Source organism: Amblyomma maculatum, chromosome 7 (assembly GCF_055883805.1).
Source record: "Amblyomma maculatum isolate TAMU_Amacu chromosome 7, ASM5588380v1, whole genome shotgun sequence".
Lineage (NCBI taxonomy): Eukaryota > Metazoa > Arthropoda > Arachnida > Ixodida > Ixodidae > Amblyomma > Amblyomma maculatum.
Window position 1 is genome coordinate 101,649,034 of NC_139350.1, and position 25,846 is coordinate 101,674,879.

Below are 25,846 nucleotides of genomic sequence, written 5' to 3' on the forward strand. Positions count from 1 at the left end.
GATTCGGAATAGAAACGATCGGGCAGGTTTAAACAGTAGATTTAGTTGTATGCGTCTTAGAATGCGTATTTGGGTGGTAGTGGGAGATTTATCAGGAATAGGAAGTGTACGAAGAGTCTCCAATGTTGTCATAGTCGATGATGATTCCTTTTTTGTAGTGAAGAGTAGTGTCCCACGCGGGTGGATAAGGCCAGGGAATCCCGGGCGCCTGGTGTTGGAATTCGCGGGCGAGGCGATGCGCTACCTCATTGCCTGCGATTCCAGCGTGACCAGGAATCCACCTCAGTGTTACAGTATTGGGACATAGTTTCGTGAGAGCTCTGTGCAGATAATCCTGCCGTTCTTCCGGAATTCAACGTGCATGATTGGCGCGTATAGCCTGTATTGAATCAGTGTATATGGTATAACCTGTAGGGTTAGGGGGTGCTTCTGCGAGGTCTTGAATATATTGGCAGAGTCTCGAGAGTCGCTGTAGGAGGAGGATCTATGTAATGCCCGATGGTATGCGTCACAGCCTCGTTGCAGTTCTCATTTGAGTTAGCAGCCGCTCCGACGTTAGTTCGTGATGCACCTGTGTGGGCGATAGTGGAATCAGGAGGTTGTACATGATTGCAAATGTGAGCGGAACGTCTGCCTGGGGTAGTATATAGGGTGCAACGTTTTTTGAAGGGGGGTTACATTGAGGTTATCTGGGAGCGAGGAAGGAGGGGTAATTAGAGAGAGGTCGATAGGTTTAAGTGCAACTTGCTATAGTATCCAACGTCCGTGTTTGGTGCTAGAAATACGTGCCATTTGCCGGTCTCAATGATTTTGTATGAGGTGTCCTATTGGCAAGAACAGCCCCGTAGAGTATAGGCGCTCTGTGGACGTATGTACTACAGGGACGTTAAAGGAAGCCTTGTCTAATGTCTTTCTATATGTAATGTCTTCGGCTACATGTTACAGTAAGGTATGGAACTATATATAAAATTTTGCTGAGGACTTATGCATGAACAAGCTTCCTGGGTTGACCCACTCGAAGCCCGGCATGCTTATTGACAATGCGGCGAACTGGATGCGTAAGCTGATTACAAACTTTAACGGTTGTAGATACATTGGCCTGATTAGTTGACTCATGGATATGAAGTCCAAAGATCCGACAGGAAGATACGCGAGAGATGGGGTGACCTATCATTGTGAGTTTGAATGGCTATTTATGTTGGCGTTCATAGCGAGATTTTTCAATCAGCAGCAATTCGCATTCTTCAGGTGCGGGAATTAGCTCTATTTGTCAAGATAACTAACGACTGTATCGAAACCTTGCCGTGGGGTCTCCTCTACTGCCCCAGGAGACTAAGATGTGCACCAAAGAGTAAGGTCGCCTGCATAAAATGCATATGTTAGGTTTGGGATAGACGCTTGAATACCAGATAGGGGAGCCATTCGAAGGTTAAGGATGGGTGAGAGAATAGCGCCCTGAGGAGTACCACTTGTGAGGGCTAAAGGATCAGGTAGAGAATCATTGAGACGGAACTTGGCCATGCGCTCGCGGAGTAATGCAGTGAGGTAGCCATGAATCTTTGGACCACAACAAGTAAAGCCAAGGAGGATAAAGACTAGGTAGGAGAGGAGGAATGCAGAGATCGCGGAGTGGGTTTAAGCCATCCGCCAAAAATTGCAAAGAGCGTGCCCGCTAGTGAGAACAGGAGCCAGTTGAGGCCCGAGGAGTTGTCTGAGTAAGTGCCAGGTTCTTTTTTATTTAGAGTGCCATTGATGGCGTTAGAAGTATTGTTCCATTAATTCGTGTCAACTGCAACGCAGTGTTCTTTAGCCTATCGCGTCAATTCCGTGACACGCTCAGACAGGCGAGAATTGTTGGGTTGAGTGCGAAGGGTGCGCGAGAGTCGTTTCCGCCTCTTTCCAATGCGTACATGGTAAGGGTCCGGATTATCTGAGGGGGCGGAATTGGAACTCTCCTGCTTAGCCTATTTGTGGGCCTGCTTGAGTGCTTTTGTACAGCTCTGCAGACTGCCAGTAGTATGATAGGTGTTGTGAATAGTGTGAAAGGTATTCCCCTTTGTGTGGGAAATTTTACGTTTACGCGAACGGCTACGGCTAGGGACAGTGATTTGAATGGTGCAATGGTCGCTGAGCAGTTTTTCATCTGTAACCTTCCGGGTGACATCTCGCCGTTCGCGGCCCATTGTGAGGTCGGGCATGGTGGATTGTTGGTGCCTGTCCCCTTCCCGAGCAATGAAGTTTGGGGTATTATAAAAGTTAACTGAACTTCGTTTAATGCGTAATGAGGTATGCAGCAAGGTTGGAAGGTATGTTGGTAACCTCAAATAACGTGCGGAGAATTAATGTCCCCACCTATCAAAAAGTTGCAGTCTCGAAATAACCTTAGAGTAAAGTGCTTGAGCGGTTTAAAAACCTATACTCTATAGGGGGTTGTAAAAATTGAGAACAAAGGGCGAGATTATTGATGGCCTCATAGAGTAGGTCCCGACGAATATAAGTGCTAACTAATGGGGCACAATCGCTGACAGGTGCTGCATACAGGGCCCGGCAGCCCGGAATACCTTTAACAGCGCGCGATTCTAGAATGATAATGACGTTGCGCTGCGAGGGTAAAGTCAAGCCATTGGATAAAGAGTGTTCGATTGGTACTGAGGTGATGTGTAGTGTTTAGGAGAGACTGTTGCTTCAGATGTACTTGACACCGATGAGTAATCCATTGTACGAGACTGCGTTTAGAGATTGCCAAATCGAAATACTGTATAAAAAAAAAACCAAGATCGCTGCATGCTACTTCTCAGGTGATCGGGCAGTCTTCGCCTCTGTAAAGCAAAATAAATAAAGGATGTGTGTACCTGTATTCTATAGGGGGTTATAAAAATTGAGAACATACAAAGGGCGAGATTAGTGATGGCCTCTTAGAGTAGGACTCTCATTTCTAATCATACATGACAACAAGCTCAGCCAGAGAAACGTACCTCTCGTTCCGTACATACTGGCATAGCCGAGCTAAGCCATTGACATTTTTTCCTGGACGCAGCTAGAAGATGGTGTCATATTTTGCCTTTGTTGTTTGCTGTTTGTTTTCGCCTGCTTTACTCGTCTTTAATTGCACCTAATAGCAATCCTTTCTTTGATGGTTGTGTCTGGTCATTCATGAGATTGAATGACTTTATTGATTTGAGCTTACTTAATGGGCTGGCTAAGCTTCAAGCTATCTTCCTTGCCGTGAGTGTTTTTCTTCCGTGTTGATAACTTGGCGCTTTTTGTTCCCGAGCGTTAGATTTCTTGAGGAAATAAAATTGTTATTCTGAGTTGCTGTCGGTCTTGCCTCTTTTTCCTTGTCTCTGTAGCGCAACTATTTTCTTGTATCGAATTGTGAACCAATTAGCCTGACAAACTTTACTTGAGCTTGAAGTAATCTTTTCGTATCGGCGAAAGACGATTGGTACTGATTGCTTGCCTCTTGAAACGGGTCTTGTGGAATTCTGATTATGAAACGCCGTTCATCATAATCAGCCGGACTGTGCCTAATTCCTGGTGAAGCCTTTCTCATACTCCTAGAAAGATATCATGATACCGGTCTCGTGCTAGTTGCGTCCACTTAGCCCGGCAAATGTCTTAACCTCACCCGCCCACCTTATATTCTTCATACACCTGCTATGCCTTCCTTTCCTTGGAATCCAATTTGTTATCTTAGCCATCATTGATTATCCTTTTTGTTTCGCAACAGATGTCCTGGCCCTGCACATTTCTTCTTGATTTCGTTTAGAATGGCATTAACTCTAATTCTTTCTCTGTCCTACTCTGCACTATTAACGCTACAGTTACCCTTTCCCGTTTCATAGCTCCCTGCGCCGTCCTCAAATTAAGCTGAACCTTTTCCTTTACGCTCCACGTTTGAGCCCCATTAAGACCGCACAGATAAGATGCAACTGTTACATACTTTTCTCTTGAGAGATATTGAGCAGAATATGTGAACAGAAGCCAAATGGGCTTCACTGCAATCTTATTATTCTAGTTACTTCTCGTTCAGTGTCCGGATCTGCTGTTACTCTTTATCCTAGGAAGAAATATTCACCTGTCACTTCCAGTGTTTCGAGCACCATTTCACGTAGTAAGGGTCCTTATTTCCAGGAAGGCGAATTCGACTAAATTTTAGGCGGTACATTTTCTCCCGATTTGCCAACTGTCTGTCCAGATACTTTACGTGAGGCGGATATAGAGCCTCCATTTTATTCATGAGCACATAGAGGTGCAGACATAAGTAATCGGAGCACGATTTTTCGTTCAAATTAAAATCACGTCTTCTGCACTGGAGATAAAAAAATAACTGTCCAAGTGAAAATGTTCTACAACCGGTTCGCACATACCAGGACTGCCAGTTTCAATTATACAACGCGTAAAAAGGTTCAGAAGGAAATTGCGTCCTCTGTTTAGTTTTGTCCACACCGGCACGAGCTGCCCAGAATGCCTATTACTGAAATTATGGCTCATGACTAGATAAACAAAATGGCTTAAGGGACAAAAATAAAAGCCGAGAATATCACCGAAGGTCATCTGTCAGCCACGACCGTCAACATGTCTTTTCCCAATGGCTGTTTATTTGCCTTTGCTGATTTTTTGGCTGGATTCAGGTAATTAAGTCCAAGGTGTGACTGTACGAAGGTGGTGTTTCGCAGGACAATTATCATGTTCCGAGAGCTGTGTCCGACCTTTGCGAAGACCAGAGCATACCGCGCGACAGTGCGCGGAGACCTGCGCAGAGGACCCTGCAAGTGTTCGGCCAGCCTACTTCTGCTGCTGCGCTGCGATGACATCGAACTGCAGGTGTGCATAGCGCTTGGCTCACTGGTCTCCGCGAGTGACGACGTTGGAGCTGTGCCCAGCAGAAATACTGAACGCTGGGTACGAATCAGAGGTGCGTTGCACATCCAGCCACTGAATCTCAGCAGCTTGATCGCATAATTTGAATTTTCTGCAAATCTTCAACAACACGGTCTGTGTTGAATTTGAAGGAAATTTATCATCCTGTCTTATTAGTGCCTCTCACAAAGCCCTCACGGGTATTCCTTCTTTGAGGAACTTGTCTCTCCTCTCGGTTACCTAATAGTGAATGGCCCTGTTCAAACAAGTAATAGGTGAAATCGGCCACTCAATACATGCCGTGCCATACTCATACTACCTACTTATACTACCTAACGAAAAGCATGAGGAGTACACGGTCTAAAACGTCAGTCTTGAAAGGTTTCAAAAGGTCGCCAGCGTAAATGTAGATGCAGTAAGAGAAAAGCTCAAGAAAATAGCTGTTTTCTATATTAGTACAATCACGCTATTGACATCGATTGAAAATTAGCGTTTATGTGCATGCTTCGAGCGCTTTTGTAGCCTCAGATGTTTTAGCCTTCTTGTAGCCGCCAACGTTTCACTTGAGGTACGCTCATTCAAGACATGAATTGCATCTGGTACACCTGCGACGAACTGAACATCTAGGCCCACTACGAGAAATTCTCCTGAGATCTGAAGTCAAATACGTGTGAATCATAGCAGTCAGCTTTAATCGGAGCCTTTTAGAATGACGGGATTCATACCGCTGTGTGGAAGACCTTGAGAGAGATAATACCTAACACAAATCAACTTCCTGGTTATATGGCACCTGTACCAAATACTGTGCATCTACAACTAAAAGAGCGCAACAGGTCGGACGCTGAGCGCACAGTCTGGCTTCTGACAGGTAGAGTGTGAGCGCCCAACACCTTGCTTCATCTATTGTAAAAATATAATCAGCATCGAATACATTTCAATCGTGTCATCTATATCATTAAAAGGCAGCAGTGAAGACTCACTTTTAGTGAGACCACTGTTGTCGACTTTCTCAATCTTTCCGGTCACAGTTAGAACTGAAGTTACACCTGTTGCTCCTGCACTTGCAATATTATCTGAGCTCTTTAATTTTTGATACTTGAGCATTTATATATCATCCTCCTTCCCCTCATCATCATCATCAGCAGCCTGACTATACCCACTGCGGGCCGAAGGCCTCTGCCTTATTTCTCCAATTAACCCGGTTCTGTGCTAGCTTTTCGTTCCATAGCCCTCTGGGTTGTCCTCAACTTAAGTAGAATCCTTTTGGTTAGCCTCCAAGTTTCAGCCCCATAGGTTAGTACAGGTAAGATGCAACTGTTGTATACTCTCCTCTTGAGCGATACCGGTAAGCTGCTAGTCATAATCTTCGAGTGCTTGCCATATGAGCTCCATCCTATTCATATTATTCTTGTTATTTCCTTTTTATGGTCCGAATCTGCGGTTACTACCTGTATATATCAATACAAATAAAAAACAAGATGCCCTTACCCGTGTCCAAGCGCAGTGTGTGTGTCTCCTTCGCGCAGCCTTTTGATACAAGAAAGGTAGAACAAGAAAATTATAACAGTGTATGTCTCGACCCGCGCTCCTCCGGTTATTCTTCCGGCTGCTTTTTGTCATTCATGTTTGGGCACTGAAAAGGTCTTTTGACCGACATATGGGTAGCGCTAGCGCTATAGTGCGTCTTCTTGCCCAGGCGATTCTTTCAGATGTTTCTGTGCTTACAAAAGCTGCCGCTATATGAGTCGCTTAGTCGCTTTTTATCGCTTTACATTGGTTATGATTAATAATACTCCCTCTCGGCTCTTCAACTCCGACTACAGACTTAATGAAGCTCTGAACCTTCCCATCTAGCAGCACACCACATTCACGCAAATAGCGACAGCGTTAATATTTCCCTCGGCGTTTCATTTTCTTCATAGGTGACTAGATTCAAAACACGCTGGAATAAACTGCCGATTTTTGTTCGATCACATGAAGAAATTAAATCTTTTCCCGATTCACTTGCAGCCAGTGCAGCCCTGTTTCAGTTTCCCTGCATGGTCTTCGCCCGCGCTAATCCCGAGCGCTGGCTTCCCCGCGTGCTGCCCTTGTTGTTCATGGTGGTAGGCTGGAACGCCAGAGTGTGCCGGGTTGCTGTTGAGGCCTGCGATCCACGAGCCTCGCCCTGGCTGCTGCATACCATGAACAGAACATCACCCAGGCAAGATGCATCATCAATATTTAAGGGCTATGTCATTAAAAGTGAGCCATAGTGTAACATTATGCCCACTTGTATTTCGAACTAAAACTGAAAAATATCATCGAAGGGAACAAAATGTAGCGTATCAAGACAAGGACAGAGAAAGAAGACACACACAGCGCTAACTTCCAACTAATGTTTATTCAAGGAAGAAAGCATGGTTTTATACCACCGCGTATCACATGCGCCAAAAGAACATGCGCTATAAAGTCATATCAGCCAGATACGCAATCTCCTTTGGCAACAACGCGACAGAAGGGTTACTTATACAATCATCTTTCAAAAGAGTAATCCATTCAGCTTCAACTATTTCACGCGTTAACCGGTTTTTGTGCACTTTTAAAACCATACTTTTTTTGAGGAGAGGAATACAATTGCAAACACGGCAATGAGCCGACAAACCTTTACCACACCTCTTACTGACATCCCGGCCATGCTCACGAAGCCTATCATTGAGGCATCTGCCCGTTTGACCAATATATTGCTTGCCACAGGAGAGGGGTATTTGATAGACTACATTTTGGATGCAATTAACAAATTTTTATTTATGTTTCTTTGTGCAGTCTATCACCTTCTTGGCTTCTGACGAAGTTTTAGTGCATAGCTGACTCAACTTATTCGGAGCGGAAAAAGCCACTCTAACTCCCGATCGCTGCGCAACTTTTTTGAGATTATGGGACAGCCTATGAATGTGAGAGATGACGGCAATTTTTTCTTTCTTACACGGGGCCTGTTGACTGCATCCGCTTTTTTCTGGCATACTTTCTTCAAAACGCCTTCGGTCACGGACGCAAGAAGATGGGAAGGGTGCCCGGCACATTCTAGACGCTTACACTGTTGTGAAAAACTGTCATGCATGAGGTACGGGCAAGATTTCTTCAGAGAATTAACAAATGAAAGGCGAGCAATGGAACGTTTCACAAGTTTAGAGTGCGATGAATTGAAAGGTAACAATGCGCCACGAGGTTTAAACATCCAGCACGTCCGATCATGATGAAGTATGAAGTTAATATCTAGGAATCGAATACCACCTGTTTCAGGTAATTCAAATGTTAATTCTAGAGGTTTGAAATGGTTACGAAACAGCGCGAGGACATTAAAAGCGTCATCCATGTAGGAACCGTCATTTCTGTTAAGTACAATGAGGTAGTCGTAAACGTATCTAAAAATCCTAATATAATTGGTATCAGTTACTGTATCAGCAAAAGACCTGTCCAGCCGGGCTAAAAATAAATCGCTTAGGTCGGGGGCTATGCACGACCCAGTGCAGATGCCTTGTTTCTGAAGGTATGGTTTTCCATCCAAAATTATGAAAGTCTAAGTCAGGTAAAATCGTAATAGTTCTAAAAATCCATTCACTGATATACCACAAGCATTTTGAAAGGCAATCGGCCCATACTGATCAATGCTATCTTCAATACAGGATAGGAGAGCGTCATGCGGAATGGAATAGTACAAGTCTTTTACATCAACAGAGAAAGCAAAAACGCCTTGATCTGCATGTGAATTAACAAAATCTAGCACCTGCTCAGAGTTACGGACAAGGAAGGGATCTGGAACAGAAAGCAGTTTTAGTTTTTCTTGTAACCACAGGGCCACAGATTTTGCCATGTGCCATTCTCAGATACAATAGCACGGAACGGTACATCAGTTTTATGGGTCTTTGCACTGAAGAAAACCTGAAGGAACTCCTTTTTACAATCTGTAATCTTTTTGAGCACAGACCCAAGGTCCAATTTCTTGCATAGTTTCTTTGCTTCAGCTTTAAGTTTTGACATATTAGGTTTTGGATTACAGTTGAAAGCGGAGGCCACAGCTTCACATGCTTTTTTATGAAAAAGAGCAGACGGCAGTACAGCAAACCCCCCTTCTTTATCTGCGGGAAGAAGACACAACGAATGCTGCTGAAGATAGGACTTAACTCGATTTACAGGAAGTCTAGAAGGCTGCAACTTACATCGTTGTAAGATGCATGTGATACGCGGTGGTATAAAACCATGCTTTCTTCCTTGAATAAACATTAGTTGGAAGTTAGCGCTGTGTGTGTCTTCTTTCTCTGTCCTTGTCTTGGTGCGCTACATTTTGTTCCCTTCGATCATGTACCAACAATCCCAAGTATCTACCCTTCTGAAAAATATTGTTTTGGGCTGTTTGTTTTCTTCCGACGATACTTCTAGTTATCGTATTAATTGGACATGCCTTTACGGATTTCTGTAAGCCAGAATTCGAAGTACTAATCATTGCATCAGCGGCAAATCAAACGCGATTGAGGCAATTAGAGCACGACTACACGTAACGAACGACAAGAGCTTTGGAGGCTCACTTCACCCGATTCCAGCTAAACTCTAGCATCCAATACTCTTTAGCTCACATTTATAGAATTGCGAAGAAGATCTGCACTACATGGAGACAGGATGAACGATGATTGAAGGGATGGCCTAGCGCCAGTTCCGAAGAAGATCGGCAGTGGCGCTAAGCCAGCCTAAAAATTATCGTTCATCCTGTCATCATGTTGTGCCGTCTTCTTGCTTGTCAGCACGTAATATTTTCGTGGACGTGCGGGGTACGTCATTCGTATCCTCAACTTGGAGCATCGACGCCATCCGCACTCCGGGACTATCGACCAAGAGCCCTGCAATATCACTGCACAGCTCCGCCTCAGCCCTTCCTGCCCAGACCCGACCAGCCGCAACTACCACCGCCCAACTCCCAGCCCGGATCTGAAGACAAGGCACACACATTAACTGAGCAGAGACCAGATCAGACCAAAGACCCGAAGGACCCGAAGGGCCAAACGACACGAACATGCCCGCCCCCACCCCGCCTAGCCGCCCGACTCGACCTCGAGCCGTCAGTCCCATGAATGCTCTGGTGTTGGCTCATGAGCTCCAGGAGAGTCCGGTCACCCAAGCTTCTCCGTGGTCATCATCGTCGTGGTGGCAAGCTAATCTTCTATTCTATCTTTTCTTGAACATCCTCACCGTTACGCCACCACCAACTTCAATGAACCGATCGGGACGATCGCTCGGTGGTCCCGAGGAGTATTGCGAAGAAGAAGATCGGCAGTGGCGCCAAAGGAGCCCTCGCGCTAGGCCAGACATTAAATCATCGTTAATCCTGTCGCCATGTTGTGCCGTATCCTTGATTGTTACCACGTAAGAATATTTTTTTTTGCATTTGCTTTTAGGCTTATCTCCAAACACAAGATATATTGTTGCCTGGCATGCTGTTCACGGCGCCCCAAAAAATCGCTATAACGACGCATGAATCGTTTCCATGCAGGGCATTTCACGGCGTAGTTCTGGCGGTCAAGTTCATCTGCATAGAGGGCGGAAAGCGGGTAGACGCGTGCCTGCGCTCTTGCTTCAACACCGAGCGCTGTGTATGGGAGCCCCGCTCAGCCATGCACATTCCTCGTGGCTACGTCATAGTTGCGGCAATGAACAAGGACATCTACGCCTTCGTGGGAGATAACGGTATGAGCCATTGCTGTCGAGCCATTATGCCTGAAGGGAAGCATCATGAGTCCGCGCAGTGTTAGTACCATTTCATAAGTACAGTATATCACAGTGTAATGGTAATAACATTTTCTCCAGTTGAAACAAGCGAGGGAAGTTTTACTCGACTGACAGTAAAGAGACCTCAAAAACATAACAGTGAAGATTAAAAGCAATCTTCGCCTATCCATGGTAACGTAATTCTAGAGGCCTTCTAGCAAAATCAACCATGCTTGAGGGAAGTTTGGTGGAATGAATTAAGCATAAAATAATCCGCTCTATCACCTTACACTGGCACAGCCATGGTGGCCAGTCCTACCGTAAATGAAAGAATTTATCATATCAGTATTCTTGTAGTCGATTGCATTTCGGGCTCCATGATGCAGCTGTTGGTTGCACTGCCACTGTGGAGAGGTTCAACTCCGCTTCCAATTATGGGACCAGAGTGCCCCCGATGTACAGGGCACGTAGCAAAGGTTCAGCTTCCGCCTTCAGAGGTGGGTTCGAATTAGAGAGAAGAAATAATCGGTTGTGAACTAACTCTATACTTAACTGACGCATAATGTTTGCGGATGTTCCCTTCCCTTTGAGTCTAAATCAAGGTCTCATATATCACTTGAAGCCTTGAAAGGCATTGCACAGAATTTATTATTAGCTTCATCCAAACTATATTCTCAGCATCAAGGATTCTATTCTGTGACAGTGATGGATCGATGAATCGAGCTGACAGGTGACAGTGCTTTCTGTGGCACAACACAAGAAATAAAACGAGTGGCTTGCACAGCACTAAGTTACGGTCTTAGCGCCTCCCAATCAATTGATATCCAGGTGTTTCACTTGTCATTAGCTAGCAAACTTTGTAATATGGGTGACCCTCGATAATAAAAGTCCTAAAATTAAATCATAAAAAGGGTAACCGCAAAGTCGCTTGCCCATAGCCCCACCTTGTTCCCGCTTACCTTCATCGCGTTCGCTGTCAAAAGCAACAAATACAAGCAGCACAATTTCTGAAGTTTACTTGTTGCCGCATTTAAATTTTCGCTCACGCCTTTCTGATTACAGTGGTGTGAATTATAGTAAAGGCGTTAACTTCGGAGCAGGCTCATATCAGAGTGGAATCCGTGTCTTTCCGCTTACCTAGGACAGTGTAAATTATGGGAAGAGCGAATATAAGGCTGAGCACTACAGATGCTTATGACCGTGCTGATACTTTGGCGCAGGCAAGCTGTATGTGAGCGGTGGTAACGACGGCCACGTAATGCTCAGCAGCGTGGAAGTCTACACTCCTTCTTCCGACTCTTGGTTAGTGGTGCAGCGCATGCCAGGCCCTCGCTGCTGCCACCGGATGATGGAAATGAATGGCCGCATCTACATCGTCGGCGGATACTACGGCAGCTCCCGCCTTAGCACCAGTGAGGATCATAAACTGCGTCACATGCAGTTTTACCTCTAAGGAACACTCCATTGCTGCAAGGGGGCCTGAAACGAAAAAACCTGTACTGCAGGCCTATTTGTTCAGGCCGAATCTCTTCCTTATTCCATAAGGGCGTATATGGCGTGTCCTTTGGCGCTCAGGCAGCGCAGGTTAGTTCCACAGCTCACACTAAACAATTTCTTACCCTTAAGGGTGAAAATTGGCTTGTCCCCAGACGCTCCCCCTTTCTTACCTAAAGGGTGCAACCAATAGGGTGCAGATACCGCGTCTTTAAAGAAGGGTGCCCAGCTTAAAATTTTAGAGGGTGCAATTGTTGCACCCTTCTCTAAGGGTGCACTTTTTCCTTTGCACCCTTACGAAATAGGTGGCAGAGGGTGCACCGCACAGATTCGCTCTGAAGCAGTAGCCTGGGATTGATGTGCGGCAGGAATTGTAAGCATAAATATAGAACTCTGTGGGCCCATATTCTTAGTTTGCATCGTTTTCGCTCTCAACAGATTGGTACAAACACAGGAAATCCTCGTCAATGCTGACGGGCAACCCAACAGACATCTTTGAAATGCTTTAAACATTGCAAGAGAAAGTGAAAATGACACTTCGGATAGGTCAAGGGTGGATGAAAACTCATATTCAAGTTTTCATGCACCCGTGATCTGTCCGAAGTGTGATTTTCACTTTCCCCTGCACTGGTTAAAGCATTGCAGAGAAGTCTGCTCGGTTGCTAGTCAGCATTAACGAGGAGTTCCTGTGTTTGTATGAATAAGTTGAGGGCAAAAACAATGCAACTAAGAATATGGGGCCACAAAATTCTACATTTGTGCATGCCTTTCCTGCCACACATCAATCCCAGGATTCTGCTTCAGGGCGAGTCTATGAAGAACATCCTATAAGCATCTAACACAAATACTTTCCATGTTTAGGTATATGTAATTTTGATGAGGCACAATGACATGTATACTGCTCAATTTGAAGGTCTATCTGTGCATGTCATGTAGATGCTTGGCAACTGTTCAGACAAGCATGCTGAGCAGAAACATACCAAAAATAGGGAATGGAGATTCTTGAAACAATAATGGGAAAAAGTGTGTGCTGCAAAGTTACTCAGAACTCAGTTACTTTGTTGTAATGAACGGCGATTCATACAATTTAGGCTCTTGGGAAACGTCCATAATAGTTTATTCCTCATAATTCTTTTATACCCGACAACATAGAATTTCGCTAACACTAGATTCCCATTTCATATAATTCTAAGTTAAGTAATTTCGTTGTGCTTTTCATATCATTGTCAGGCCTGTTATTAAAAATATACTGGTGTTTCAGCGAACAATTTCAAAATTTCCTAAATATAGTAACTGAAAACCAGAGAAACAATATTTGCGCGGGCAAAGTGGCCACCCTGGCGGACAGAGTGCGTCCGCCAGGCTAATTGATGTTTGAATTTTCCTAGTGGCGTGGGTGGTTCCAATCGGGGGTTTGATGCCGTGAAGAGCAAGGCCACGTCATATCAGCCTTTTAAATGAAGAAAAACGTAATTTATAGAACCCCGCAGTGATGGTACAGTGCTACGATGCGTGACTGCTGTACCTGAGTTCTCTGGCACGGGCAGAGGCATATTATTTTCTATGACTTGTGCGCAGCCTCACCATAAAATATGTACCTGAGTTCGCGGGTTCGACCCCGACCGCCGGCTGCTGCGTTTCAATGAAAGCGAATCCACGCTGCCTCTCTGGTTATCTTTGGAAGCAGCTCTTTGTCTTTTTATTTTCGTAGCTAGCTTTGTAGAAGAAACAGCACCACGCTTCTATGACAGCGTGGAAAGTGCTGTTGTACGTTAAACTCTGACAGATTAGTGGCATGCATTGCAGTACTTGTGTCAAGCGTCTATTTCCTTATGCGGTATCGGCTTGAAAGCTGAAATAGACGAAAATTACTTCGCAGTTATAGATATTGATACTTGGGATGGTTAGTCCAAGAAGCACTGCCGCTGATGACACAGAACAGAGCACACGGAAACAGAGCAGCGTCAACCTTCTCTTAGCACCAACCCTTGCTATCACTTCGTCTTCTGTCTCGATTGTTGATCATCGTCTTCTGACATCTGCAATGGCATTTATATGTAGCATTACTGCCACCGCGAAGAAACACAGTGGTGGTTCCAGCCGCCTTTAGTAGAACAGGACGCTATGGGGACGAGCGCGGCACGATGGTGGAGAAGAAGCCGAAGTTGTCAAGTTTCTGGCGGACAACGGACAACGACAGTGGAGATATGAGTGCTGCATTAGCTAAGGCCTCTTGTTCTCGTCTGACGATCTGAGTTATGGTCGTGGGATGAGAAGGCTGTTGCAGAGGGGCCAGTTCATTGCAGGGTAATGTAGCCACCGTATCCGGCAGGCAGATGCCCGTGGCGTCATTGTTTAGCCTGCTCGAATTTTCGGCAGACTTGAAGCACCGAGGCGACGGTAGAGCAATTCGTGCAGAATAGGGTTTTGAACGCGTCAGCTTCGATACCCTTCAAGATATACCCTACCGTTCCACTTTGTGACATTAAGGTGCTAACCTTGATGGTAGGCAAGGCGGGGGGTAGGCCGGGAGGCGAAAATTGTGTTTTTGCAGCGAGAGTCCGCCCAATGAGCTTCTCGAACAAGTCCTGAAGCTTGTGCTTGCAAATTTCCCAGTTCACCTGCTCTTGTTCGTGATTTTACAACCCCGTGTTAGCGTTTCCCGCCAAATAGAAAATGAGGTTAGCAAGAATGATGATTGCGTCCCAATGGTTGTTCATGCTACAGCGTTCGTACTCATCGAGCCAATCTTCAATGTCTGGCTTGTCTTCGCCATTAAAGATGGGAGGGTGGCGGATTTTCGTGAGCACACTGGCTGAGCCAATGCTGCTGCGGTGGTAGGGGCTTCTTCGGAGGTCATAATGGCCGTTGTTGATGTCTTTGTGAGCCGAGGTAGGTGGCTGCCATTACGCAAATCTAGCTGTTGGCAGCGCAAGGGTAATCTGTCCACCAAGATGATACGTGGCAAGAAGGTTAGCTCAAGAAACACGATGGTTGATGACTTGTGTAAATGCTCTGGCAAGGGCAAACCTTCTCTAAGCACCAACTACTGTTGCTACAGCTTCGTCTTCCTTCTGTCTTACCGTTGTTGATCGTCGTCCTCTTCAACGTTCGGCGACGCAGGGCATTTTATGTAACAACATTTCCAGTAAAAAGTCGACTGAGTGCATGTAAAAAATCATCTATGTTCTTTAGTTTGCGTTCTTTCTCACTTTTTTCAGGTATGCGAAGAGATCTGATTTTTGAATGATGCAAGGTATGTTGTTTCTATTGCTCAGAATATTCATAAGAACAGTAAATATGACGGATCTCATAAGGAAATGTTATACGAAATAACATACTGACGGTAGCAGTCAAGCATCTGCAATAAAATGAATCTCTTAATAAATCTTAATAAATCTCTTAATAAATGAATAATAAATAAAGCTTAAATGGGCTACAACTTGACGCTAAAGTTGCATACAGAGTACATTTAATTGATGTGCTTATACCATACGGTTAGAATTATTTGTATATGTGCGTTGGTCAAGCACTGCTGACCAAAACGAGCAGCTCCGGCACAGCTGATACTGGAGGGGTTTGTTGACGCCTATATGAGCGGCGATAGTTTTACTTTTGAAGATGGTATGATTGTGCGCGTGCGGGGGAGAGGGAAGACTGAAGGGGTGAGCTGTTTTGCAGAGCACGTAATGGTTCTTTTACGTATAACCAAAGTTCAATGCATTTATTGTGCTTACCGAAATCAAATTATTTAATCGCTCCGCGGATTGCAGCCAGATATGCTGTAGATTTGAAAAAGCCTACAAGGGGGTAAAACAATGCTAGCATGTCCTCTAACTGACTTTTATTTTAGTCCACGGCAGTCTCCCCAAGCAGAGAGGTAGATTCTCATTGCTAGGAATAAAGAAAGCAAATGGTCAGCAACGGAAGCTTAATTTTGACATCAAAACATGGTAAGTTATTTCTATTATCAATATTGTAATTGAGGCTTTAATGCATTTTAATTTCTAGCGTGAAAGCGCTTTTGAGCCTTTTTAATTCTTCTGCTATTTCTAATTGCATAAAATAAATATTATTTGTAGAGTGAATAAGCCTCTGTGGCGATTAGTACAGCATTCTGTACGTTCAGCGGTGAAAAGTTAACCAAGGGCTTGCGAAGAATACGGTGCCAGTTACGCATAGTTTCGCTGCTTTATCTTGACCGTTTTTAGAAATTCTCACGCCCTCAACTCGGGGCTCATTTGCACTAAACCTTCAGGCAAATCTTGCGCTTTATTGGCGCTTTTGTTGTGTAGTACACTGACGATGGTGCTTGCCTTGTTTGGCCGCGCATGATAGAGAACCAAGACCGTCTGCGACAAGATTGAGGAGCAAAAGATGCCGACGCCGAATTTCCGGAAAAAGGAAGCTGTAGTGCCATCTGGCGTCGCTGGAGGAAAGCGCCGAGGTTCTAAAGCTCCCAAGCAAGCGTGGCGCGCTTTGTAATAATGCTTGATGGCGCCACAACTGCCTTTTCCTGGAGAATTGGCATCCGCTTCTTCCAGTCCTTCAATTTCGTCACAGAGGGTTCTGGTCTCTCATCATGCACGGCGAAACCAGGCAACCACCACTGTGGAAAGAAAGGTCAATACCCTGCAAGCTTTCTTGACGGTCTCACCGCAAACATGCGTGCGGTTGAGGCAGTAGAATTTTTCAAAGCGGTATTGATAAGTTGCACAACGCTATATTCAAGAGAGTGTGCCGGGGAACATGCTACTATGTTTTCCTACTTTCCTGTGTAATTTGTTGAGTGTAGCGCTACGGCTGAGTTTAAACTGCGTTTTCGTGTTGCTGACGCTGCATATGAAGCGGATTTCTTACTGTTAACAAAATAAGCAATTACAGGTGCGACATGAGTAAACGGAGCACGCTTTTCGGTTCAAATTAAAATCAAGCCTTCTGCACTGGAGATAATAAAACAATATTTGTCTAAGAAACGGACACTTGCGTCTACTATAGGTTCCCATATACCACGACTGCCAGTTTCAGATATGCAACACAGGAAATATGTGAGAAGCAAATAGCGTGCTCCGTTTACTTTTGTCCGCAGGGCTACGTCATTGAAACGTGGTATTGACAAACAACTGTCGTATGCTGTCTCTGTTTAATATTTTTCAACCCAAATAAGTTAGTGGTTTAAGCGAGGGAAGCGTTTTGCACACTCGCTTTGCGTTGCAACCGACATTATTTCGCTTTTTAATGTTAAAGCCTTTATGGCTCATACTGTCGGTGTTTGTTTGGTCACGACATCACCTGAAAGCGAAACTAATGTAATCAGGAAAATAAATAAAGCCTGTCTCCACCGGGAATCGAACCTCCATTCCTCGGATCCCGTGCCGAACGTTTTAACCAACTGCGCCACGCATGGGACCGTCGAGCACACCTCATAATTCTCTTTGTCTACAGTGAGGAATATAGCAGGGATGACAATTACGCTGAAATAATTGGTAATGACAATGATGACAATAGCAACGATAATGACGATGCATTAAGTCGGTAATGATGACAGGAAACATGATGCACCGCGTGCACCGGTAGAGCTCTGGCTTTGGTATTTCTGCAGTGTAGATTCCATGGTGCTCTCGGAATTTTTTTCTCCTATTGCTGCTGCGTTCTTATTCATATTTCACCTGCACGCAAGTAACCTACAAGGAGCCGATTCGGGCAGCATGCGGGTATGTCCATTTTTTTTCCCCATTACGGCCGATGTACGTCCAACAAAGATTTAATGGGGCGGCCTCATTTCGGATCTATGAGGGTTTCCCCATAAAGAGCCCACATTTAAACTGGAATACTATCAAATATCCAACAAGGGACTCTTGTGGTCTGGATGCAGGAATTTGCTCTGCATTAGCACGAGCAACGTCGCTATGGGACTCATGCAGGAGGAACTAGGGCAGGCTCAAATGGGGCTTGCCCACGTTTTCCCCATCGGCGACCGATGCAGGGTTTATGATGGTTACCCCTACCCCATTTGCCTACATCGGACCCACTCGGGCCCCACATTCTGTGCTGCCTGGAGTATAATCGCGGAGAACCCACATTCATGTTAGGCAATGTTGACATTCTCCTCGAGGGCACGGCGCTAGCTTGGTACGAGACTCATGAAGACCAGCTGACAAGTTGGATTCTTGGACAGAGAAACTCCGCGAACTCTGTGGGAAATCCTTTGGTCGAGAGATTACCACAAAGAAATCGCTCGAGACCCGTACCCAGACATCTCCCGAATCATGCGCGGCTTTTATTCAGGATGTGTTCGCCCTTTGCCACAAAGTGGATCGCAAACTGCCGGAGTCCGAAAAAGCTGATGTCTTGAACGACATCGCTGACAATGCATTCAATCTCCTTATCTACAAAGACCATCGCAACGTTGATAACATAAAAGAACGCGGTCGTTTTGAGTATGCCAAAAGCCGTAGCATTGCACCGTTATTTACCCACCTCCGTAATACTGCTCTGACCTCTTCGTGTCAACCTTTGCTGCTCCAAGACCAGCCCACATCCACAAAAACGCGAGTTGTATCATCCGCCGCGAACTCGAGGCCATCCCTCCCACTATCTAGCCGCAACATTTTGCCGACGCCCATCACCCGGACGTTGCCGTAATTCAGGCCATTATTCGCCATGAGGTCGTCACATTAGGCCTAAACTCCGTTGCTGCCACAATCCCGGCCACTGCAGCCGATTATTGCGCAGTTTATCCTGGCCGACCTGCTTATGTTGCCCCGCGTCGACGTAATCCAAACGAGCGACGCACTTCCGATAACCAGCCTATTTGTTTTGTTTGTACATGCTTCGGCCATATCGCCCTTTATTGCCAAAATCAATGGATCCAGCCACAAAGGTCTCGTCTTCAACTCTCTTCTAATTACGATGAGCCCTCTCGTCTCTTCTCGCCGCTTCACGACCCTTCAAGCCCTGTCGTTGATACCGAGCGCTTCAACCTGCCACTAACGTCAATGCTATCTACGCATATGCTTGGTCCCCGCAGGGGGCACCTGTTAAAGCAGGTGTTTGTGTGTTTTGTGCGACACCACGGACTCCGAGCACCCACGCTTAGCCATGCGTGGCATCGTCGTGTCTGGGGAAAAGGGGATCCTGGTGGTTGAGCCGATGCCGTGTGTTTGGACCTTTAAGGCCCCTCGGCGGAGGCAACACACCACTTTGGCCCACGCTTCCCATAGACGGCACCTCCGGGCTGACCCACCCGGGGGAAATCGGCAGTCGCCTTTTCCTGTCCTCCCCTCCATCTTTCACTTTCCTGTCATCTATCCTACAACTCTCCTGTCCTCTACTCTCTTCTTGGTTTTTTCCTTACTTCCCGGCGGCGAGGGTTAACCTTGTGTGGCTGACTACCCTGAGTTGAGCCATATTAGGTTATAGTTAAGGTATACAGCTGGCGTGGGCAGGGATTTTTTTAGGCACCTGTCCCGTCCCCTTGTTGGACTCCATGGTGGGTGGCTGGTACCATAACCGAACAATAAAATAAATTTTATGGCTTCTTCCCTTTCCGCAACTGATCGCCCTCCCGCAAAGAGAGGGCGCACCGATGTGACGAACAAGTTTTTCACTAAAAATGTAAACAGCTTCCCCCGCTTTCACGTCATTCACTCTGAACAAGCAGAAAAAACTGCCCGTCAAGTCTCACCGTTCCTTGTGACAAAGACTCTCACAGACACAATAGGTCCAGGCTACAAAGTCAAAAAGCTACCAAATGGTGACCTCCTCTTAGAAGTGCTGTACAACCACCAGTGCGAAAAGCTAGCAGCTGTTACATCATTCGGTGACGTCCCTGTCACAATCTCACCACACCGCTCACTCAATACAGTTCGTGGGGTCATTTCAGATAATGACCTCAAGTTTCTGACCGAAGAAGAATTGCTCGAAGGACTCAAGGACCAAAATGTCATCAACGTTTACCGAATCAAGATCAGGCGAGACAACAAAGAGATCCAAACTAAGCACATCGTCTTGACATTTGCGCTGAGCACCCTTCCAGACTCCGTTGAAGTAGGATACACAAAGCTGCAACTCAGACTGTACATACCTAACCCACGTCGTTGTTATAACTGTCAGAGATATGGCCACAGCTCCCAGAGCTGTCGAGGCCGACTCACCTGCGCAAAATGTGCCTCAAATGAACATGCCACTGACAACTGCCAAACTGAACCAAACCTTTGCGTAAACTGTGAGGGCAACCACCCAGCATACTCAAGATCCTGCCCAACATGGAAGAAAGAAAAAGAAATTGTAACCTTAAAAGTCACTGAGAACATTACATTCGGAGAGGCGAGAAAGCGGCTTTCATTGGTCCAAAGCCCAACTTACTCCGTTGTGACGCAACAGGGCGCAGCGTCACAGCGTGCTTCGGCACCCGCCCAGGTCACGGGTAGTGACCCTGGTGTGGAGCCATCCGCGCCCACGGTGGCTGCAGCTGGCGCTGCTCCACCACCCCCAAAGCAGGCTTCGCGACCTTCCAGGTCTGCGGGGCCCAAGGCCTCTTCTCACACGGGGAGGCCTACTTCAAGCGTTCCGGTGTGTTGTCCGCGGTCATCCAGCGTGTCTGAGGACGCGATGGACACGACAACACAGGGTAGTCCTGTGCCGTCAAGACGGCGGGACTCCTTAGAGCGTGCAAAAAAGGACAAGCCCCGAATCACGGGGCCAAAAACAACGTAGTCTCTATTTTACTCGTATAACTGCAATTGCAGGGGACTGCTTAATAACTTAAGCGACATAAAATACATTTTAGCAACATATTCACCTGTGGCCTTATGTCTGCAGGAAACAAACCTGAGTCCTCTACATGTGAATATTCTTAAAAAATACAAAGTCTTCCGCCGTGATCGAGAGCAGGCATGCAGGCTCTCGGGCGGTGTTGCCATCATAGTTAAAAACAATATTGCAGCTCGTGAACATAGGCTCAAAACTCGGCTAGAAGCAGTAGCTGCCACACTTATCACGTATAAAACAATCACAATTTGCAGTATTTATATAGAGCCACACTTAAAAATAACACTCCATGATATCGAAGACCTTTTCAGCCAACTGCCAGATCCATGCGTAGTAGTTGGCGATTTTAACGCCCACTCTTCTTTCTGGGGCAGCGAAAAAACTGACACGAGGGGCCAAATTTTAGAAGACTTTATTCTGTGCAATAATATCTGCTTACTTAACACCGGAAAACCCACTTACTGCTCCCCGAGCTCCGGTAAAATGAGTTTTATTGATTTATCTTTCTGCTCATCATCGGTTCTTAGCGATTTTAAATGGGATGTCTTAGATAATCCGCGTGGAAGTGATCACCTACCTACAACAATCAGTCTGACATCATCACCATCTATAATTCAAACCAAACCAAGATGTTGGAAGCTGCATTTAGCAGACTGGAAGCTTTTTAAAGAGAAAGCCGACTTGAGAAAACTATTTGCCGAAGATTTTAATGTCGACGAGTTAAATGAAAGATTTACCTCTTGTATTTTAGCCGCCGCACGCCAAGCCATCCCTCAATCATCTGGAGTTGTGAGACAGAACTGTAAAGTGTGGTGGACAAAAGACTGCAGGGAGGCAAAGAAAAAACAAAATAAGGCGTGGAGTATATTTCGCAGGTACCCCACACAAGAAAATCTCCTAATTTTCAAAAAGGCTAGAGCTAAAGCCCGCTATGTACGTCGTACTGCTGAAAAAGCTTCATGGCAGCATTACATCTCTTCTATAAACAGTCATATAACATCCAAGGATATGTGGGCACAAGTAAATAAATTAAATGGCAAGTACTCCCCGTTTACAGTTCCTCTCCTTACAGACCCAAATACCCAGACAAGCATTCAAGAGCAAGCGGACATTTTAGGTGAACATTTTTTCATGGTATCTAGCTCATCACATTATTCAGAATCATTTTTAAAGTATAAAAGCCAAGCAGAAAGACAGAAATTACCTACTACTGGCAGCGTTCACTAATCATACAACAGTCCCCTTACACTACAAGAAATAAACACAGTTCTCTCTTCCGGCAAACGTACAGCACCAGGCCCAGATGAAATACACTATCAAATGCTAGCCCATCTTTCTGAATCCTCAGTTAAAGCACTCTTAAAATTTTTTAACAAGGTATGGATGTCAGGAGAAATACCGCAGGCCTGGAAGAAAGCCATTATTGTTCCGTTACTGAAACATGGAAAGCCACCAACATCCCCAAGCAGTTATAGGCCCATAGCACTAACGAGTTGTATCGCTAAATCGTTTGAAAGTGTTCTAAATATCAGGCTCATGTTTACACTTGAATCTCGCAAACTTCTCGACACCCGCCAATGTGGATTTAGAAAAGGATGTTCGACAACTGATCATCTTGTGCGCTTGGAAAATACGGTACGAGAAGCATTTATACGCAGACAACACTGCCTTGCCGTATTTTTTTATTTAGAAAAAGCTTATGACACGACGTGGAGGTATGGAATCCTACGTGACCTGGGAGACCTTGGCATCCGCGGCAGAATGTTAAAATGCTTGAAAGAGTTTTTGTCCGACCGTTCTTTCCAAGTTCGTCTCGGTGCTACTCTGTCAAAACGTTTCACTCAGGAGAATGGTGTCCCTCAGGGGTGCATCTTGAGTACCACGCTGTTTATAGTAAAAATGAACTCCATAGTAAAAATAATCCCAACGACCATCATGCATTCAGTCTATGTCGATGACCTACAAATAGCATGTACATCCTCTAATGTATCAACGTGTGAGAGACAAATTCAATTAACAGTGAATAAACTAGCGACATGGGCAGATAGAAATGGTTTCAGGTTCTCTGCACAGAAATCAATAGCCGTTTTATTCTCACTTAGACGAGGTTTGCAAGTGGACCCTACAGTTTACCTCAATGACATTGCTCTCCCAGTAAAACACGAACATAATTTTCTAGGCATTACTTTCGACAGAAAGCTTACTTTCCTCCCCCACATAAACACCCTTAAAAAGAAAGCCTCCCAATCTTTAAATATACTTAAAGTGCTGTCACGTAAACGCTGGGGATCCGACAGGACATGCCTTCTGCAGATTTATCGTTCAGTTGTACGTTCGAGCTTGGACTACGGTTGCATAGTCTACGGTTCCGCAAGACCCTCATACCTAAAACGACTGGACCCAGTCCACAACCTAGGTCTGCGTCTTTCGACCGGGGCATACAGGACGTCGCCTGTGCGAAGTCTGTATGTAGAAACCAACGAACCATCTCTTGAGGACAGAAAAACCATGCTAACTTGTTCATACATTCTTAAGATCCGTTCGCTACCAACACACCTCTGCTACCCCATAGTAACAAAGTGCCCGTCCAGAACCCTGTTCAACAACAAACCGCAAGCAGTCAGACCCCTCCTCCTCCGCTTCGAACAGATGTGCGAAGAAATAAAAATACTCGATACACTCCCCGACATTGCACAATGCCCTGATCCATTACCCCCTTGGTATAAATTTCCCTGTGTATGCGACCTTACTTTAACACAGTTTGACAAACAACAAACTCCACACGAACACATATTACAAGAATTCCTGACATTAGAGGAAAAATACAAAGACCACAATACATTTTATACCGATGGTTCTAAAACTACCTAATATGTTGGTAGTGGTGTCGTAGAAAACAATCGCCAGAAAACAGTTAGGTTGCCCAATTGTGCATCAGTGTTCACTGCAGAAAGTTATGCCATATCCATAGCTGTGGAAAAAATAATAAAATGCAATATTGAAAAGAGTATAATCTACACTGACTCCCTCAGCTTAATCACAACATTACACTCTAAAAATGCAACAGAACCTGTAGTGGGAAAAATAATACATTGTATAACATCAGCCGAAACACGAGGTTACAAAATTAAATTCTGCTGGGTACCTAGCCATGTCGGAATCGTAGGTAACGAGACAGCTGACGAATGTGCAGCAGCTGCCCGAAAAGCAAAAATAGAAAAAGTAAATGTACCACGCAAAGATGTTTTGAAATTCATACAAAAAAAGCTCAGGGAAAAATGGCAAGCCTCATGGAAAAATGAAATAAACAACAAACTACACGTCGTGAAACCAGTTGTCGAAGAATGGAAGTCATGCAGTCACCAGAAACGCTTCATGGAGGTAATATTATGTCGCCTTCGAATAGGACACACGCATCTTACTCATAGTTACATTCTCAAAAAAGAAGATGAACCCATATGTGAAGACTGTGGACATGGACTGACGATAAACCACATTTTAATTTCATGTAAAAAACTCGAAAAGCTACGGAAAAAGCATTTCACTCTATTTTACACCAAACAGATACCATTCCATCCATCACTTCTCCTAGGAGAGAATGCAATTGTAGACATTTCATGTGTTTTTAGTTTCTTAGAAGAAACATCTTTCCTGAACAAGCTATGATATCTTAACACTTCATTCCTTCTAAAAAAAAACCATAATATACCTAGTGCTTGGCGCATGATAGCCTGAGTTGCTTATGCGCCATAAAACACAACACAACACAACGCATATGCTTTGTATGTATGTAGACTATGCATGTAGACTGTGACCTCGCGCTTCCACATTTGTTTTCTTTATTCTTTATTCATACAATACCCGCAGCGCCACTAGGGCATTACAGCGGGGGCACAAAACATCATAAAACAAATTCACAGTTTTGCGGCAAACTGCATCCTCTGGCAATGCTTTCCAATCATTTATGGTACGCGGAAAAAATGAATGCACAAACAAATCAGTACGGTATTGGTATGCTCGAAGCTTCAATTTATGGTCATTTCGAGAAGAAACATAATGTGGTTGCTGTAAATAATTTGAAACAGTGATTCCGGTTTGGTTGTGAAAAATGCTGAAGAACAATTTAGGTCGCAAATTTTTTCGCCGTTCATTTAAAGGGTACCAGCACAGTTCACGTTTCATATTGGTAGCGCTGAGAAATCGATCATACTTCCCCATAACAAACCGAGCAGCAACAGATTGTTTACGTTCAATGGCGTCAACATGCACACGATGAAACGGGTCCCACACAGGACAGGCATACTTTAATATCGGCCGCACATAAGTCTGATACGCAACCTGCTTTACTTCGACAGGCACATTCTTTAAATTACGCTGCAAAAAGCTTAGAGCCCTTCCCGCCTTACTGGCTGTATTATGTATATGCGAAGCCCATGTCCCATCTTCAGAAAACGTGACACCCAGATATTTGTAACTTGCTTCATTTTTTATTATTTAATTATCCAAGAAATATGTATTATAAAGTTTGTTGCGTTTCTTTGTGAAACTAACATGAACACACTTCTTGCTGTTCAAGAACCGAGAATTTTCCCAACACCAATGTTCTATTCGGAAAATATCGTCCTGGAGCTGTGTGGAACCCATTTCATTTGTCGCAACAGAATACAAAACACAGTCATCCGCATACAGTCGTATGTTAGAGATTATTCCATTTGAGATATCATTTATAAAAACAAGAAAAAGCAGCGGACCCAGAAGAGATCCCTGGGAGACACAAGACGTAACAGAGACCAAACTAGAACTGGTGCCATTTAACACTACCTTCTGTTTCCGCGAAGTTAAATAATTTGAGATCCATGCAGTAATAGTGTCATCAATGTTAAGATTTTCTGGTTTTTGTATTAGGACCGAGTGGGAGACCGTATCGAATTCCTTCTGAAAATCTAAAAACAAACAGTCCAGCTGCCCCTTCCCATAA

General features: G+C 44.9%; 1 protein-coding gene across 1 annotated transcript in view; it reads left to right on the forward strand.

The window, feature by feature from the left end:
* LOC146184161 (kelch repeat and BTB domain-containing protein 12-like) overlaps positions 1-12,055 on the forward strand; it is a 28,624-nt gene extending 16,569 nt beyond the window's left edge. The window contains exons 4-7 of the mRNA XM_084608501.1: positions 4,680-4,918; positions 6,874-7,066; positions 10,388-10,581; positions 11,823-12,055. Of these exons, the coding sequence (XP_084464627.1) occupies positions 4,680-4,918; positions 6,874-7,066; positions 10,388-10,581; positions 11,823-12,055 (859 nt within the window). The remainder of the gene's footprint in view (positions 1-4,679; positions 4,919-6,873; positions 7,067-10,387; positions 10,582-11,822) is intronic.
* Positions 12,056-25,846: the final 13,791 nt, after the last annotated feature.